Source organism: Sitophilus oryzae, unplaced genomic scaffold (genome assembly GCF_002938485.1).
Source record: "Sitophilus oryzae breed Bouriz unplaced genomic scaffold, Soryzae_2.0 scaffold_1396_pilon_pilon, whole genome shotgun sequence".
Lineage (NCBI taxonomy): Eukaryota > Metazoa > Arthropoda > Insecta > Coleoptera > Curculionidae > Sitophilus > Sitophilus oryzae.
In genome coordinates this window covers 1,999,330-2,019,756 of record NW_022146055.1, presented here as the reverse complement: position 1 = coordinate 2,019,756, position 20,427 = coordinate 1,999,330, and the positions used below count along the sequence as shown (strand labels likewise).

General features: G+C 33.4%; 2 protein-coding genes across 3 annotated transcripts; one reads left to right on the top strand and one right to left on the bottom strand.

The window, feature by feature from the left end:
* Positions 1–752: 752 nt before the first annotated feature.
* LOC115875838 (WD repeat-containing protein 26) lies at positions 753–15,551 on the bottom strand. The gene is made up of 10 exons (XM_030891365.1): positions 15,208–15,551; positions 14,313–14,523; positions 12,645–12,801; positions 11,886–12,070; positions 11,421–11,655; positions 11,152–11,311; positions 10,278–10,453; positions 8,863–9,041; positions 2,640–2,856; positions 753–1,191 (listed from the first exon to the last, which is right to left on the bottom strand). The coding sequence occupies exons 2-10, from the start codon at positions 14,465–14,467 to the stop codon at positions 1,009–1,011; spliced, it is 1,647 nt and encodes a 548-aa protein (XP_030747225.1). The 5' UTR covers positions 14,468–14,523; positions 15,208–15,551; the 3' UTR covers positions 753–1,008.
* Positions 15,552–15,963: 412 nt separating this feature from the next.
* On the top strand, positions 15,964–18,647 carry LOC115875837 (transmembrane protein 87A). Of its 2 annotated transcripts, XM_030891364.1 has the most exons (5): positions 15,964–15,996; positions 16,239–16,391; positions 16,445–16,505; positions 16,569–16,672; positions 17,269–18,647. In XM_030891364.1, the coding sequence occupies exons 2-5, from the start codon at positions 16,296–16,298 to the stop codon at positions 18,496–18,498; spliced, it is 1,491 nt and encodes a 496-aa protein (XP_030747224.1). In that variant the 5' UTR covers positions 15,964–15,996; positions 16,239–16,295; the 3' UTR covers positions 18,499–18,647. The 2 variants fall into 2 exon arrangements, with proteins under 2 accessions (XP_030747224.1, XP_030747222.1); XM_030891362.1 differs by lacking the exon at positions 15,964–15,996 and having other exon boundaries at positions 16,027–16,391.
* The last annotated feature ends 1,780 nt before the right edge of the window (positions 18,648–20,427 follow it).

Below are 20,427 nucleotides of genomic sequence, written 5' to 3'. Positions count from 1 at the left end.
CAAATTATTTTGCAACTTCAATATTTAATGACGGTTATTTATCAATTTTGAAGATATTTAATGTAATGGGAGTGACGAGACGACACTACGAATCGCTGATCATCGCCAACGGGCTGGTTCAAAAGAGGGTCGATCATCTCGAAGAAGAGCTTCTTCAGCTCAACAAGCACTTTTTAAGGAAGAGGAAGGTGAATTATATGGGTCTGGAATAGCAGATTAGCTGTAAGTTTGATTTTAATCCATTTATAACAGTAAAAACTATCATTTTATCTTTAAACGCGTTTTTCTCGAAACTGCGTTTTTCGAATTTTCTGCAGTGATTACTCGGAAACAAATGATCCGATCTCTATCATTTTTTTTCTGCATGTTCTGTATATAGTTCTCCATACGACCTACCAGTTTTTTGATCTGATAAAAAATCGAATTTTAGCATGCCAAAAACGACTAAAATTTTGGGTAAAATTCAACTTTAAAAAAAACGCCATTTTTCACATTTTGATTATTTTTTTTCGATCGTAGGTCATTGTACGGACATCTTCTAGTTTAACGATATTTTTTTTAGGTTTCATCCTTTTAACAGTACCTTTTTTTAGTCAGAGATCGCGTGTAAGTCGAAAATTATTTAATTTTTTTCTTCAAAAATTATACTGTATACTGTTAAAAATGTATAAATATACCCTTAAAATTTTAAAACAATTGATTGTTTTTTTTAATTTCCAAAAATCGCCTTTTTTAGGCTGTTACACTAGGTGTTTTTTTTTTAATTTCCAAAAATCGCCTTTTTTAGGCTGTTACACTAGGTGTGCCCCTTAAATTCGATGCCTTCAATTAAATTTCAACGTTAGACGCCTCCCATAAATCTGACCCTACCATACCTACTTTAATGCTTGGGATTCCGGTCTCTGAACACAAAAATTAAATGTAATAAACGAATAAATACAGGCCATGTACTTGATTCATGGTACGACGCGCAGTCGCCTCCTTTGTGGTTCGTCCTTCAAGGCTATATTAGCTAACGCCTGTGGGCTTTGGTAGTCTGTCTTTGGGGCCCCACACGCGCACGCTGCAGTCGTCCGATACAGAGACTAGCATGTGGGAGTGGACGGGGTTCCACGCCACGCAGTTCACCGTGCGGGTATGGCCGGGCAGCGTGGCGATCGGCATCTCGTTTCGGATGTGCCAGATGTATACCTGAAAGCATAATATAAAGATGATAATGATTATAATCAAGGTCTTTACTAATGTTCTATAGGCTTGGTTCATTTCAATCGATTTTTGAAATTTCGGACAGCAGCGCTATGTACGGCAAAAATCAGAACTGTGTGGATAACTTTTTTCACGCCGCCGCGCCGCCGCCGTCCCGGTTACCGTTCACGTTGATACCTATTGAAATAATATTCAAATCGTGCCTATGACAATGTTCAAGTATTTTGGTTTTTACAATACTAATAATATTGCAGTTATTGAAACTATAAAATTCTTAGGTACGAAATTTGTGTGATGCAACAATTGTAAAAATTCGAGTGGTAAAACTTAACTGTCATAATGCGATAAAAAACATTTTAAATTTTATTATTAGTTTTTTAATATTGTATTTATGTAACTGCCACATTAATCCTTATTTTAATACTTTCTCTTGATAAACAATAATTTAAATCGTAATATGTAAATTATTAGTATTAAGGTTATTCTATGCCAAAGTGTGGTGATCACTAAGGTCCGACAGAGATCTCGGTCTCGTTCTCGGCAAAAAAAGGCCGAACTTATCGGCAACCGAGACTGGTCACGATCGTAAAATTATTTTTGAGCGTATCGCTCTACCTATCGATGCCTGGATGAATGAAATACACGTCCGAAGTCGAAAAAAAAAAGGAATGGATCATATCTGATCTATATATGATATAGTCGAATCACGAAGAGGATATCCCGGACGGCTGAAGAATCGCCTTCGTATTTCGATGCGTAAACAATGAACGAAATGTTAGATGTTAGTGTCTTATTAATGTATGTTTTATAAATTTAACAGAATTGTGCTTTTATATCCTACTAATAAGTAACAATTGTGTGTAATTATGTAATTATTCACCTCCATACAGAGTTCCGAAACCAGCAGCTTTTAAATTTATAGTCTGCACCACCAACAAGCCTCTCTAACAAACAGCTATTTAGAAAGAATATGATGAAACATTGCATAATTTGAAAGTATGCAATGCTGAAAATTTACCTTTTTAGCCTATAATATAGAATAAAAGAAGCAATTTTATTAGAATTAGTAATTTTATAGTATTAAATCCCAAATAAAACCGTTTCTACATGAAAATAACGTTTTTATTACATTATATCAGATGTTTCTCATATAATATACTATTAAATATTATTATATTGAGACTACAGGTTCGGTCGGGCCTTAGTGATCACTGCTGAAATTTCCGATGGTATGAGACGTCAGAGAAGACCATTACTAGGAATTTTAGATTTTTAATATTTTTTTATAAAATGGAAATAATTGGAAAAAAATACGGTTAACATATACAAAAGTATACAAAGATTAATTATTCATAATTATAAAAATATGATAAAATACTGGATTGTTACCAACACTTCTATAATTTATCTCAGTAGTTCAAATGTACAATTACCTGATTATCCTCGCTGCCGCTCGCTATGAAATCTTGGTTGCACCCTCCGAACGTGGAGTGTATCGTGAAGTGACCCTGGGTGACGCCCTGATACCGTCTTACCAAGCACTTGTCGTTCAAGTCCCACAAATGAACACCCTGCGTCGCCACGTTCAGCAACGCCAAGCGGTCGTTCTTGTCAACGGTGAACGTCATGATGGGGTGGTCCTCTTGCAGTCTGTCAATTACATAAATTGATATATACAGACAGTATTAACGTGGTGTTTCAAAAAACATGTGCCATCGCTCGTGGGGAGATTCCTCACGTAAAAATAAGATTTATTTTTCATATCAGCATAGGTCCGATTCTGCTTTGTTTCGTAACTACAGGCTGTTGTCTTAATAATCTTTCGATTTATTATAATTTTCTTCCAGGTACTTTTAGTGATTCAAATGAAATTTTGAGGGTAAAAGTTATTATAAGTGCTACATATTTTAATGCTAAAAAAGTGTCGATATATTCATCAGGGACGTGCATTTATCACTGGAATATGTTTCAAAAAAAAAACTAAAAATTAAAACTAAAAGTATTCCATTGACTTTATTTATTTTACATATACAATACAATGTTTCGGTCAAAAGTCACACTGACCATCATCAAGTTTGAACTAATCTAAATCCTAAAACTACTTAGCTTAATATATTAGAGCAGAGAATATAACAATGTTATTTCATAAAATAACATTTATTAACATATCGAATTGAATTAGCACACTGAGGCTTTTCTGTAATACCTGTTGTATCGTCTTCTTGCACCGAATAAAATAACGCGCTCTTTTATTTCGTGGCGTGTTCTGAAATACAACCGGTTATATCATTTTGAATAAGGTTTTCAATTTGTTTTAAACGTTTTTTAAATTTTCATATAAAAGTTATAAATGCTACGTGTAATGAATCATATGAAATATCCCCTAACGAAATGTGATATATCCCCTTATGAAATATCGGGAATATCCCCTTAACTTCTAAGCCTACCGAGACTCCACGACTTCATGCGAAGGCGACCGGAGATTTCGCCTAAGTCCCGCCTTAATACGGTCCGCCTTAATACGGGTAACTTACGTCGCGTCGCTACCGCACGATTAGTTAGATAGAGACAGAAGACTGCCGTACGTCGTGCATCGACTCTGATAGTAAGCGATGTAGAAATCGCCGAACCAAGGCGTTTGCAGTACTCCAACGGTCAAAATTATTTTGTTTTCTAACGCAACGGCACAGTCAGTGTACACCAGCGGTAGTGAATATTTTAATATACAAGACCACAAATATTAAAATAATATTGATTAATACAACACACTTCCGTGTATTAACAGTATTTTTATGTATTGGCAACATTAATAGTAAATAATGTAATGTAATAAACCGCTTAAATTCTGCCAAAATGTTAGGGTAGGCGCCGCCTACCTTGCCTACCCTGACGAGCCGCCACTGGTTCCTTGTGGACACTCCGGTCTTTCGACCATTTTATGCTGTGGTGCTTGGACCACACATGATCTACAATACCTGACTTCATTATCTCACCTCTTTGCATATGATTTTTATGTTCGTCAACTCGCACATCTAGGGGATGTTTAGTATCTCCAATATTTTTGTTAAGAAACTTCTTAGAGTAGTCCTAGACTTAAAACAGTTTTAATTTTAAACTGCTTGGCTATTGGCCTGATCCTCTCCAAAGGTCCTTTCAAACATGGAATCGTCAAGAGACAGAGCATCTTACTTGCAATTGGATATAGTCCTGTCGAGGGACTTGCAGAGTAACCATTTTGATGCAAATCCGTTTAACTATTAATGTTGATATTCTCAGTCGACAACCTCAATCTTGATTGCACCCAACTTTTTCACTGATAAATGCACTGCTCAGTAGTTTCAGGATTTAGATTAGTTTACACTTGATAATGGTCATTGATACTTCTGATTTAAATGTTGTGTCAGAAATTATTTTAGTTTTAATACTGAATCAATATCTACAACATTCTAAAAAGTAGTTCAAATATACATTTAATGTATCGTGTAAAATTTCTGAACTAAAACATCCATTTTTATATAGTCTGTCCAGTGAATAAATATTTGGAATTTGTGACAGTTGTCTGTCGATTTCATTCAAAAGTACATTGTTTTCTTGAATTTTTTTGAATGCCGTCTATTGAAATCCTATACTCCGATTCATGAAAGATTGATCGATGTATGAATTCGATCAAATATGATCGAAAAAAAAACGGCGTCAGCGATGGCTATGAAATGAAGATCGCTGTCATTTTATATGTAAAATTATAATGTCCTTGATCGTCATTTCCAAGCCAAATGGACGCCGCCTTTTTTCGATCATAAGGTACATGCTCGGGTAAATGCGGACCTGATATTTAAATTTGTTAGAGAGACTGACACAACTTTCTAATTTATAGTCTTAGGCCTTTGAATAAGAAGACTAAGGAAGGACCATAATGCTATCCATGTATTCATTCATGGTGGGCGGAAAAAGGACTCTAGGGTGGTGTAACATGCCAAAATTTCACTAGACTATTTTATTTATTTTTCTCAATAATTTAACGTTAGTAGATATTATTATTAGTTTGAAATATCGATCAGTTCAATTCAGTAAACCAAGAATAAATAAATCGTACTTATATGTCAACAAAAGTAATTATTCCATCCTTATTTTTAACTAAATTTATTTCACACTTAATAACATTTTTTTGCAGCACAAAACTAGTTCGATTTAATACAATATAATATTTATTTTAGCCGAAATAGATAAAATAATTCTTTTCGCCGTTAATTCTGTTTATTGACTAAATACGTAGGTTAGAAATTTTTGAACTGGACCGTCAAATATTTATTTATATTTTTATTAACATTAACTATAGGCAACCCAAAATTTACTTTAATAAACTGATTATATATTTTTATATTTTATTTAATCAACAGTAATTATTGAGCCTATTGTCGCTTAGTTAAACTCATTAAATTTATGTTGTTCTATTTTAATTTTTAAGTAAAATTTTCTAAGCATAATTGTCTTAGTAAAGATATCATATCGATCCGGCAAGTGAGTCATGGGCAATATTTCTAGATGGTTGTTATTTATTAATTTTTGAATGTTTTGATAAGCAAATTTCTATATAACTTTCATTAATCTCGTTAATTTTATTTCTTCTATTAATTATATAAATTATTGATATTAACTTTATTTTCCTTTAACATATAACTTTTTCTTCATGTCTTTATTTAGCTCATGGTTGGCAATCCATATTTTATCAAGGGCTCGTGTTTTTATCTGGCTATTTCTTTGTCGCAAAAAAGGTTTTCGTTTTTCTTGGAACTATCTTGGTTTGGTCACTTTATGTTCAGCTAGTGTGAGGTACAGAGGCCTCTCGGTATTTTTTTAAGTTTTTGATTTTTACCCTTGTGGGGATTTTCGAGTGTGCCTCAAAAATTACTGCAGCACCCTATCTTGCCTTTTGTTTTTTTGGACGGTGCTACAGTTTACCTGTGACGGGATTTTCGCCTCAAAAAGCTGACGTGGGTCAACCAAGCAGCCCGCCTTTTTTTTCTTTCTCATCGAGCACCCCATTCCATCTAGGGGAAGAACTAATTTTAACCACCTGAGGATTCGTAGAAAACCCTGAGTTAGCAGGTAAAGCCTATTTTTTTATATATTAATACATTTCTTTCCATTTTTTTTTCTTCTTTAAAAAAACTATCTTTTTTATGGTATCTCGTATTATGGAGAAACTATAATATTATTTCTCCGTAGAGTTTTTTTCGTCTGGGTCAAAGAAGTTTTTTTGTCTGGGCCGGAGAAGTTTTATTGTCTGGACCGAAGAAGTTTTTTTTCTTCTGTGTTGAAGACTTTTCTGTGAGCCAGTTTTTTTGTTGGAGCAGTTTTTTTGCCGTATCCATTTTGATTTTCTGGAGGAGTTGACAGTTTCGACGGTTGACAGTTGACAGCCGACGGTGTCTGCCTAAGTCAGATGTTAATTTAGAAGATTTTTAACTATTTGGTATCGTACAATTCAATTTTTGTTTTTTTCTATTTCACGAATTAAATTTTGATGGTGCCTACAAATACTGATCGTAGATAATTTTTTTCTTAACATTATAATACCGTATGATCGAGAAAAAACGGCGTCCAGTTGGCTAGGAAATGAAGATCGCTATCATTTTATATGTAAATTTATATGGGAAATGTCATCGATCGTCATTTCCCAGCCAACTGGACGCCGTTTTTTTTCGATCATACGGTATAATTAGAATAAATTTTCACATACACAATTCTGTTGATAAAATAATATTTCATTTTTTTTCTCTATTTAATTTTTTTTGTAAATTTAATACTGCTGACAGTTTCTTTTTGTCTATAGTTAAATCTATTCATTTTTTTTTTAATCGATATCTGAATTTCTTTTTTTGTAACTATTAGTTCATTATTTTATTTATTTAATAATTATATTATTACTTATTAATATTAATGAATTAGCTTGTTATTATCTATTTCATTTATTACTTTGTTGATTAATTTGATATATTATCTGAATTTAGTTGCGCTGATTTATACATATATTTTTTTGTAAATCTTACGTGATCACGAAAGGTACCTAGGTATTTACGTAATTTTGCTACTGGCGTATTGTGATATATTTTTCTTAGTGCACAATTTTTTTTATTGATTTATTTAATTTATTAATTGCTATTTGGTATTTTCTATTTACTGTTTCCTATATTTACTTTTTATATTTCAATACAGGGTACTGAAACTAATCAGTTGCTTTTATTATTCTTATATTTCCTTTGGCCCTATTTCTACATAATTCTCTAAGATCTTGACTTTTTTGTTTATTTATTTTTTTTATTTATGTATTTGTGGAACTTGTAAGGCCCTAAATACACCTTGGGGGATTTCTGACTTTTTTCCGTCTAAAGTCAGTGGCGATCTTAACCCGCCCCTACTCTCCGAATTTTCTGAGCTAGGGCATAAATTTGTTCGCGACTAGACCCCTGCAAATTCCATAAATATATTTTTTTTATTTAATCGCTAACTTAATAATATTTTTTTTTTCGTAATTTTTTTACTTTTTTTTCTAAATTTTTTTTTCTATTTTTTTTTAAATTTAAAAGAGCCGAGCTAAAGCCAAAACGCGTGACAGTGGGGATCCTTGATAGTTCTGTTTGACGATTCATTTGACACATTTGAATTTGATTTGAAATTTTGTGGATTTGTCAGTCTTTACGGAGCTTATTTTATGTTATTTATTATTTATTCTACTACTGATAGTTGTATAAAGGTAGTAAATCTAGATGGAAATTGTGGCAGAACTTAAGTTAACAGTGACACTATCGCGATTTATCGAAAAAGACTCTAAAATAGTTGGTTGTGTAGCGTGCGGTAGATCTCGGCAAAAATCGAGTGAAATAATGGAACAACTTTTCGCTAGTAAGTGACTATACATACGTGTAGTAAACTGATCATTTATGAAATTCACTTAAATTAACTAAATGATATATTTTTCTTGCATTTTAGCTTTTATTTACTACTTGTCAAAGATCAGATGTCAAAGAATTTAGATACGTTAATTTGACTTACCTGCTTCAGTAGCGTATCGGATGTTTGTGTTAATAAATACTTATTATAACTTATCTATTTTTATTAGAATTATATATTATTATAACAATTTTAATAACTACCAACATTTATTCACAACGTAAAATAAAACAACAAATTATTGAGTCTGCCCCACGTCTACCCTACATCATAGTTTTACATTTTTTAAATAAAATTAGAACGCCACTGATAAACGGGAATTTAAGTCGGCCATATTTGAGGCCCATCGCGGTGGACGCAAGATTTTTGATATGCTCCTTCCTTAGTCTTCTTATTCAAAGTCTTAGGTCAAATATCTCGATCAAACATAGAAAAATTTTCCCGCCCGATTTTATACGCAGCATTTACGAACGAAGCGAGTGGGAAGTTTCCAAAAACGGATAATTTTGATGGAAAGATACTTTCGTTTCTTAGGTCATTTGAATATTCAGTATGATGATGCAATGGTCATTTTTGCACTCTTATGTATAATATTATCGCACTATATGTATAATATATTGCAATTTATTTTGGATTGTCCAATTCTTGTATTAAACGTAAATAAAAATAACAAGATAAAAACGGAATTAAATGATATAAACTCACATTTGCTGATCTGCAAGCTCCTCGAAAACGTAGGCTCGAATCCTATGGTGGGAATCAGAAGCCAAGACGGTCTTGCCGTCTTTGCGACACCAAAGACCATTTACGCGAACACCCTCCCACGAATCGAGAACGTTACCTTCCATATCGCACTGGTAGAAATGGCCCCTAACTCCACCAACCTACACCAAAAAATCATATTTATTCTAATTCATTCGTTATAACTTATAACTAGTGATGGGATAACTCGAGCGAAAATTCGCTCGAGTACTCGATTATTGAAATAACCGACATCGCTCGATTATGAATGAACGATGCAAGTGACGAGTACCAAGTCCTAGAATGAAATAAATTGAAATCCGATTTTAATGTGACATACTCGATAAAAAGCCTAGCGAATTTTCTACATACATTGCAGGTAGCAAATTTATACGACGCCGGATATACCGGGTGCGTCTCAAAAGTGGCTCACCCCTATAATTTTTTTTATTTTTTTAGATAAAAAAATGAGATTTGGTATGTTAGTATATGACATAAATTAGGATTGATTGACGTATTGAATTGTTTTCTGTCACTTCCTGTTTCACCGGAAATGACTACAACTTTTGAGTTTTAAATGGCACCCTCGGTGCCATTTAATTGTGCCATTAATTCGGTGCCATTTGATATTCGCTCAAAAACAAATAATTGTATTTTAAATTTCAATCTAGAGTGCCAATTTTTAATCAAGGAGCCTTGGAAAAATAGATTTGATCGTCTAACGTTTTTAGTGTCTTGTCCTGGCCAGTTAAAAGATGCCCAAATCGTATTTTTGATCATATCTCAATTTTTTTTCAAATGGAACGAGGGTGGCTCATTAGCATATTTTGAAAAAGAATTTTTTTACGAATAATTTGATACCACACACTTCGTACTTCGAGTCATATTGTCGTAATGAACCGCATAAAAAAGTTATAGGGGTGAGCCACTTTTGAGATGCACCCGGTATATTTATCCGTTGCGTATCTGAGGGATAAAATTTTACGACCTACATCGACAATGCTTCCAAATAAACTAAATATCTAAAATCAAGCGATCAAGCGAATTGCTCGCCGCTTACTACTTGCCGTTCATTACCGAAAGAATATGTGCCCTGCGCACGCAACTTACTGCTTGGCGGTTGGCGTCAACGAGTACTTACAACATGCGGCGGGTGAAAACCATATTTTTAAATACGAGTGATATTTCGCTCGAGCGATCACTCGGTTATTGCAATCGCTTGATACCCGAGTACTCGATTATTGAAATTAATCGGTTTTTCCCATCACTAGTTATAACAACCACTGATCTACCGGTCACTGAAACCCCTTTGAGGCATCTTTTTATTCCATAAGGCTATATCATCTTGCAATTTATTGTAAGAAAATTATTTTACTTACCACAAACTTAGTGCCATCTTTGTTCCAAGCGCAGCAAGTTAAGGCATCTTCAGGTGATTGGGATACTTTTAAAAATTTCTCAGTCTCTATGTCCCACAACCACACCTCGGGACTCTCTTCTGGTCCGCAGGCTATCAGATGTTTTGAGTCTGGGTTCCATGATATGTATGCTGCACCTACAAAAAATTACAAATGTATTTTGTTACATTTCAACTCACGACATATCTCTACAATGTAAGAAACTACCATTATCTAATGGAAGTTTTCTAGAAAAAATACACAGCTAAAGGCAAGAAAATATTATTTATTAATATACACTAAAGCTGTAAGAATTTTGTTCATTTCATAATATTTGAGCGGACCGAAAAACGCTCTTTACCATCTTTTGACGGGAGATGTGCCGTCAAAAACCGACTCACCGACACTTTACTACATCGTCTATTGATATTGAAAAGGTTTTGCTTGCCGTATCGGTGAGAACCAGCCCCTGGACAGCCCAACTGATGAAGGGTAGGCCCAGAAACCGGTTGTGGGGAGTGGAGCTTGGTTCCCCCCTTTACGACAAGCAAGACAATTTTCTTTTTACTCTTTATTTTTTTTTCTCTACTTTCGATTTTTCGAAATTAGAAAAAAATACACAACTAAAGGCAAGAAAATATTATTTATTAATGATAGTTTTTTTAGGCTTTATTTTTTACCATTTTGATCTTAAAAAGAGCTTTTTAAATTTGAAGTAGCGATTTATATTCGGCGGTTTGCAAACAGGTGGCAACCCTAGTGACAGCTTTGTCTCATTTAAATCGCCTGTATCGCTTCTGTATAGTTAGGTAATTCTGTGATAATTTTTACTCAAATTTATGTAGAATAAACTCACCATAACTGTGTCCTTCTAATATTTTTCTTAAACTTAAAGTACAGGTTTCGGGATGAACGTCCCAAATGATTACGTTGTTGTCCTTGGAACCTGTAGCTAACTTCGTACCGTCCGGTGAAAATTCGCAGTACCACACTTCGTCGCAATGGTCATTTAGTACCTTATAAACAAAACAAATTATAATACATAAATAAACATTCTTAGTGCAAATAGGATTTAGAAATCCTTACAAAATTAGAAAGATATATAAGATGAAGAATTTGCCTCACCTGAATAGTATGAGCTGGAAAGTCATCTTTGGAACAACAGTGGTCCACTAACAAAGAAGTATTGTGCATAGAGACTACTTCTTTGTTATTATGGTGTCTACAACGATTGCTTTGTAATTCTAAGGCTTGAGAAAGGAGATGGCACAGTCTGCTAGGCGGCAGCATTACATTGGGTGGAAGAAAAGTCTGAAGTTTCTCCATAAGGGCGGTTCGAGATTCTTCGCCTTTTCCTTTCCTAACAAGAAATTTAAGAATTAAAATATAGTCGCTTTGAACAATCCCAAGGAACTTGAGATTGTCTCATAGCTTTTGGTACTGTTTTAACACAGTTTAAAGTATGTTAAGACACTTGATACTGACTTAAGACCTTAACAATTTAGAAATATATATTAATAAATCTAAACTCATATTCATCTGTAAGTATTTGAAATAAACAAAAATATCACGACACTAAGCTAGATTTACCATTGAGTCCTTTCATGTAATTCTTGTATACTTGAACACATCATATAACTTGACAACTGGTGAACTCTATTTGTGTTATGCTGTAGAGGCGTCAACTCGTTTCGAAGAACATGAAGGGCTTCCAAGACTCTACCATCTTCTAGATATTCTAAGTATTTCTGCTCCAGAAGCAAAAACTTCATATCCTAAATAAAGAATAATCTCTAATAAACAGCATCGTTTTCACCTTTGATTAAACCAACTTATTTTTCTTTAAGTTCCTTTTGTATTCCAAAACTGCTATTGATTTAGATAGCCGTTTTTTAATAAAAATTCCCTTAAAATAAAATTTAAATCGTTATAAACCCAAAAATTATCTCTCTCTCTCTCTCTCTCACTCTCTCACTCTTGGTTTTATTCATAACATTTAAAATATTTTTCTTTAATCTCTTTCCCAGAGAAATAAGTCTATATAAGCTATAGAGAAACAGGGGGCATCCATTAATTATGAGGGAATCAAGAGAGACCAAGCTGTGGTTAAAAAAATCCTCATAAAGGCCTTACCTAATTTATGCACACCCCAACATGTAAATAGCTTTGGAGTTTAGATAATTGCACTATGTTTAAAAGTTTGTTTATTTACTTTATAAATCCAGATTTACTTATTTCTCTGGCATTATTCTTCTCTATCGTAGTCTTGTAAAATTTATGTGACAACAATATAAAAAATACCAATCAGGTACAAAACTACAAAATAAATAAAACTCTCTTTTTATTTACCAAAATGCGATTGTTTTGACCCAACATAGGTTTCAGTTCTTGTAGGTCATGGTCGGCCTTAGACCAATCACCGTCCATCACATGCTGTTTAAATTTTGTAGCGGCGGGATGATCCAAACGACAGCCTGATTCAGTCATTAAAACATCACAGGTGCGACTGCAAGAACAAACATTTTCAATTACTTTTGCTTATATTTTTGTGCCATTAGACTTGAAAGATGGCGTAATGAATATTTGATCAATCAGGACACTGCATTATAACCTTAGATAATAATATAGGCTTGATGCATTCTCCGCCGGTGCTGCTACCATCGGAGGATACTGTCAGCAGCGGACTAAACAAATACTGGGGTTCAATTAGCGAATCCAAGAAAAATTTGTTTTAGAATTATTCCAAAAGTTACGAAGTATAATTTGTGAAAATTCTAAAAATAAAAATAAAAAAGTAAATATTGTGATATCTTCAGAAGGTTTAACTTGTATTTTAGAAGAGTTCAATTACGGTAGCAAGCATAGTTTTACTAGTGGGTTTTGTATACCAAGGGTCGGCATTTCTGGTCTTGGGTGCCGGTTTTCATGTGTACGTAAGAGTACGGTCAAGACGCTTAGTAAAATAAGATGTACTGAATAAAGACAGAAGGCGAGTATTTTCCCAAGCGCATGGAATCTAGCGTCAGATTAAGTAGTTATGTAATAAATACTTCGTATTTTTGCTCACTCCGAGTTACTAGATTGCCATAACGACTCACTTGTATACATGTAAACGCCGACCCAAAGGTTCGCTTGCCAGCAGGGAATAGGTTTTGCAAGTGGGGACATAACTGGGGCTATTTAGGCTATAACGAAATTTTTTAAAGGTACATAACTATAATTTTAAAAGATGTTCATAAAAAAATTAAGCACTAGTTGATTAAAAAAAGTATACCATTAATATTGCAAATTATATTTCGTTCTCTCATAGTATACGCCTATTTAATGTTTTGATTATGTAGTGTTTACTCACTTGCTTGAATCCATTTTTTGCTTTTGATCAAATTGGTGTGATAAGCTCTGAAGCTATAAAATTGTTTTGAGAGAGTTGAGCTCAACTCTCCCAGATGGAGTTGAGTTATTAAATGTTATTGCACCCAACAACCACGTAATTACACCCTCCTTTACATGTTAACATTTTTTCGGAAATTTTAGTAACGCTTTAAATTGCCACAACACAACGCGACGCCCAGTTCGGGTTCTTTTTCACTTAATTTTTCACAACCTCGTACCTGAGTATTTTATAGTTTCAATAACTGCACTAGTAAAAACTAAAATACTTAAATATGACAATGCCACGATTTTAATATTATTTCATTGCGATCGACATGAACGGTAACGGGACTGCGTGAAATATTTTAGTCGGGCGCTTCTAATTACTGCCGCACCGAGCGCTACGGTCGGAATTTTTAAAATCAACTGAAATGCATCAAGCCTATACTACTAGTCTTGTTCTTCTAAAGCAGTGACCTGTATTTTAACAAGTAAAATGATGACAAATGTGGCTGGACTACGCGATTTTAAATTATTAGATCCAAATGCAGAGTTGCCAGATCCTGTGTGCGATAGCCGTTTAAAGCAAGGTAAAGGAGTAAAAATTGAGTTGACTAGTTAATGACACTTGGATTTTACAATTACCTAAGTCCTTCATTGTTCAAATATTGACCTATGATTCTGACAATTTCCTGAGTTGTAGGATTGAGACTAACGCCGTTGATGTTTCCATCGCCATGCCCGTTGGTGGAACATGAGGCTCCATTTTCCATGACACCATTGCTGACTTGTTGCTGCATATTAACTTCAGAAACAGATTGCTTGCGGATTTTCTTACGCGGAGGTTCACAACCACCTTAAATCAATAAATTTATTTGATATATTAAACCAAAAATTAACAATAAATATATAAATCAAAAGAAAATAAACAATTTTGAAAATTATATTTTGAGGTTTTATTTTGTTAAGACAATGTCAGTTTATCAATAATATTTTTTTATTACTTACAAGCAGAGCAGTAAGTATTAATGAATACAAAAATAAAAAAAAAGTTTTATAATCAAAATAATTTACCTGTCATCATGAAAATCCTACTTGATTACAAAACTTTTTAATGACACTGTAGGTATTTTCTTTTAATTTCTACATCAAGTATTATGTTATAATAAAATATTTAACATTAAATTACACCTGCCTTGCAACCGAGATTTCAACAAAAAACAAGGATTAAAAAACTAGTATCTAAAACAAATATTTGAAGTATGACAAACCAGGAAATCAATCTATATGACCTGTTTTGTTAATTGAAGTTTTTCTTTATTTCATTCTATTGTAAACAAAAACGTGTATAGTGATTCTTTTGTCTGATCATTTTATAAATGCGTAAATAAACATTGTCATTATACGAAATACAACTTCGTGCAAATAAACGAAAAGACAAAACAAAACCACTAAATTATCCAAATTAAAAATGAAGGATTTTTAAAATGCATACAGGTAAACATTCCAAGCAAAATGGTGTAGAGAACAGGTAACTTACCGTCGTCTCCCGACGAATCACTATCCAGAGTTATTTTGGCAGCCCGATCAGAACCCTTACTTTCCAGATTTGACAACTTCTGACTTGCAAAATGCAAGTTCTTTGTTTTCCTTAAATTCTCCTACTTATTACGTCATTCGATCGCGGCCAAGATTAATATCGTGTGCGGAACGAAAAACATTCTCAATCGGAAAAAGCAAGTTAAAAATACTTTCGATCGAAAACACTGCAGAAAATGCACCACTCCAGACGGACCAGTGTCCTGCTTGAAAACAAACATCAGCTGAATAGCTGCTTGAAGCTTCGAACAGCTGGATAGTGTTTTGTTGACCTCAAATGTCCTCTTTTTATTTGTCAATTGTTTTCATAGCGCATGTCAAAAATAGATTTCTATTATGGAAACCGTGAAAACTAACGCTATTAGTACATAGATGGTGTCTATATAAAATTATTAATACAATGATTAATTAATTTAACAATTTTAAAAAATTCTATAGAAAATTCAAAACAAATTGACGAACAATATCAATTACGTTACTGCTTTTTCTGTATTAAAGCAAAAAGTAAAACCAGAGAGAAACTATAATAATTTGAATTTTGAAATTACAGGACTCTGTACTAAAAAAAAAGGTTTCTACACTAGTCCCCACTTTTTGTAGAAATCTGTTATCAGTCTTAATAATTTTGTAATAAAAAATAAAATACCTGTAAAATATTCATTATTGTACAATTTCAAATTATACAGATTATAATATATATATAGCAGCAACATGGCAGCAACAAATTATGGTAATTATTAATTTGTTAAATGCTTAAGTAAAATAAGAGTTCCAGATTCTTTTCGATACAATCAACACGCCTTTTTTTCATTTATCAACATTTTTTTTATAAAAACTGACGTTCATTTTCCGGGAAAATTGACATCAATCATATGTTAAATAAAGATTTGTATTTTGTATTTGTGGTTTGTAATACAAATCTTTTTCCCCATTTTTATCTTTATTATGAAAAATGATAAAGTGTTTGTTTAGAAAGATATCTACCAGACGCATTAACCTAAAGTTGTATAAAGTGTTCGTGGTGTTATTATGAAGCCGCTGTACAAATTTGTTGTATTTTCGGTTCTATTTATTTATATAAATGCTATGCCAGATGAAGCCAAATGGGACTATTCAGTTAAAACGGTAAGACAATAGTTTTATAATATTATGTTTATTCTAGGCTTGTTATTTTACAGAATTCTAAACCAATATTTCTTGAACACAATGTATTTAAAGGAGCTAGAATGTATATTAGACGTAAGTAATAATATTTAATTTGTTTGGCTATTTGCTAGTATTTTAAATTGTCTTATTTCTCAGTTAATTGTGACAGAGAAATTCCTGATTCCAAGTTGACAGTGACTCTAATAATACTTCAATCACCTTGTTGGCTTCCGGATGATACTTTTTTGGAACTTGACAATGTAAGTAATTCATTAGATATCCACATGCATTTCTAAATATGGTAATGTAAAGTCCGCCCAACAAAAGAAGGGCTCGTTTTGACAAATGATAACTAAAATTGACAGAAAAGTTAATTTCAGTATCAGTTTTTGATATAAAATAACAGACACTAACTGTCACTGGCATGATTTCTATTACCTGGATATATGTGTATAGTCGGTCCAGCAAATTAAGTGACAGTTTTTATAGTTTATTTTTACCTAAAAGTAGTTTATTTTTCAGTCATATATTGGATATTGTCTCTTGTTGAAACCATAGGTGTTACACTGTACAGGCACAGGTACAGGCAATTTGCAGGAACAGTTGTGTCTGTCAAAATATTCCCAAAAATTGTCCAATATTAATTATTATTAACACTTTCTTAAGTACTCAAAGTAAAACAAAACCAGCAAATTGGCGAGTATTTCCTTAATTTCCTTTCATTCAGTGATGTAAGTCATCCATACTGAGATCCGTTGCTGGTCTCGTCAAGTTACATATTTGTTAATTTACTCCTTTCTTAATCAATTCAATGCTTAAAATTAGGTATTGTACAGATTTTTTCTTTTTATTCTAGATAATAAGTAACAAGCCATCAAAAGTCCCAAAGGTATTGCATACCGTTCAAGAGCATTCTTGCAATGGCGACATTTTCATAGATGATCTCACAATTTCTAACAGAACTACTGGTGAGGGTATGCACCCATCCTACGAATTTAAACGGGACGGAGTCTACGTTTTCGGTCTAGGACTCACAACAAATGGATCATCATTCATTATTAATGCACACCTTGAAATTAAAAGCGATTACGGGTATCTCTCTGCTGTAGACTGGCCTCTCTTACCGTTTTACGGCGGTATGTGCGTATATTACATCATCCTCGGATTAGTGTGGTTAGTAGTTTCCTTTTTGCAATGGAGAGATTTACTCAGAGTCCAATTTTGGATAGCAGGTGTTATTTTGTTGGGTATGCTGGAAAAAGCTACCTTTTATGCAGAGTATCATAGCATAAATAATACCGGTATTAGAATTCAAGGAGCTATCATTTTTGCTGAATGGGTATCATGCGCTAAAAGAACTTTAGCCAGAATGTTAGTAATAGTGATCAGTTTGGGTTTTGGAATTGTCAAACCTAGACTAGGTTCAACCTTGCATCGAGTTGTAGGAGTAGGAGTGCTGTATTTCTTACTTGCAGCCTCCGAATCGTACTTAAGAATAACTAAGGTTAAGTATCGCGACGACCTTATAGCTACGGTACCTTTAGCAGTGCTGGATTCTGCTATTTGTTGGTGGATCTTCTCAGCTTTGTTTGCTACAAGAAGAACCCTACGTTTGAGGACAAATGAGACTAAGTTATCTTTGTATAGACATTTCACGAATACTTTAATATTTTCTGTAATAGCTTCCATTATTTTTATGGTGTATTGTTTTAAAGTTCATCGCTTTACCGCATGCCTAACTGTATGGAAGAATATATGGTTAGAGACAGCGTTTTGGCACATACTGTTCTCATGTATACTGTTAATAATCATGATCTTATGGCGCCCAACTAATAATAACCAGCGATACGCTTTTGTACCTTTGCTTGACACTGGAGATGAAAATGACGAGGAGGAACAATTAGTCAGTGATGCATACGGAGTTAAAGTAAGGATGCATAAACAAACGTCAAGGTCGCCCAGGAATTCTGAAGACGATGATTTGAAGTGGTTAGAAGAGAATATCAAGACGGATCCAACTCTACCCATTTTAGACTCTGACGAGGAGTTAGTAAACACACGATTCGAACTGTCAAAGATGCAGTAAAGTTTTTAAAATATTAAATAAGCCTTAATTACTTGAAACTATAGTATTAATTTATAACGATGCTGTGCTACTTTTAGAATATCACTTCGAAAGCTCTTTAAATTGTTTATTGTAATTTATTCGTCATTAAAATCTTTATTTATTAACGATATTATTTATTACATTGAAACAAATTTAGTTTTACCTACCTACTCACTTTGTCTTCTTCCTTTGTCCTTATTCAGTCTCAATTGCAACATTTACTGTCCTCCATTCACGCAGTTGTGCAGCTCTGAACTGTTCAAGAATGCGATACTCTCACTCCATTCAACTGAGTCATAAAGTTCCAGAACTGTTTCGCGCCATATGGAGGCACTAGGCTATCGCGCACAGCTCCTTTCAGAAGTTCGCGAATGGAGGACAGCAATTGTAATACATATTAATGAGACAATGAGGTATGATACGAAGAAACTAACAACAAAGTTATGTACTAAAAATTCTAAACAATATTATACCATAATATAGGCTTGGTGCATCCTCCGCCGGTGCCGCCACTATCGGAGAATATCGTAAACAACTAGTATATACAAATACACGGGTTTAAATAACGAGTATACGAAAAATGTATTATTTAATTATTCTAAAATATCAGGAAGTATAATTTGTGAAAATTCTATAAATAAAAATGTAAATATTTTGATATCTTCAGAAGGTGTACCTTGTATTACCATTTTATTATTCCAGCTAAAAAACCTTTTATATAGATTATTTCAACTACGGTAGCGAGCAAAGTTTTAATCACCGGTTTTGCTAGTGGGGCATAATTGGGCCTATTTCGGCTATAACGAAATTTTTTAAAGATACATAATTATAAATTTTAGAAGATGTTCATAAAACATTTAATCACTAGTTGATTAAAAAAAGTAATCCATTAATATTGCAAATTATATTTTACCCTCTCATAGTATATGAACGGTATATTATGTCTATTTAATTTTTTGATTAGGTATGTAACGAGCACTTTGTTATTCACTTGTTTCGCCCAACTGCTTGAATCAATTTTTGCTTTTGATCAAATCGGTGTGAGAAACTATGAATTTATAAAATGTTGTTTCGGGAGAGTTGAATATCTGGGAAAGTTGAGCTATTGAATGTTATTGCACCCAATAACGCCCTAATTACGCTCTCCTTTACGCGTTAACATTTTTTCGGCAATTTTATTAACATTTGAAATTGTCACAACACAACACGACGCCTAGTTCGAATTCTTTTTCACTTAATTTTTACTACTTGAAACTGCGTTACGTCATACAAACAAACCTCGTACCTGAGATGTTTATTGTTTCAATAACAGGACCTACTACGAGCAACAAGAAATGTAACCGGGACTGCGTGAATACAGAGCCGAAAACTTCTGATTTCTGCCGTACCGAGCGCTGCTGTCAAAATTTTTCATCAACTGAAATGCACCAAGCCTATACAGTACATAATAAATACGTCTTTAACTGGTACTATAGTTCGACCCCAGAAACACGCTGTTGAACTTTTTACGCAAAACAGCTAAATTTCGTTGGTTATTTCTTTTTCGTGGTGCATCATGATCAGGAAAAATCTTGATGGAATATCTATATATGTACATATATATATATATACAGGGTGAGTCTTAAATAAGTGCAAATATTTTCAGGGGTTGTATATTTCGACCCCAGAAACACGTCTATGAGGTTTTTTTCGCTAAAAAAAGATGTTGAAAATCGTGCATTTTCTTTTAAATTTCCCTGTATATTTTTCGAAAACTTTTTAGAACTGCCTGTTCACCGCAGATATTACCAAATTACCATAGTTACAGCGCTTGTTCTTTGGTTACGGCGTTACTCTATGGTTACGGCAATAAAAGGGATGCAAATACAGAAAAAAATCCGATGGCTCTAAAAATTTTTTCAAAAAATA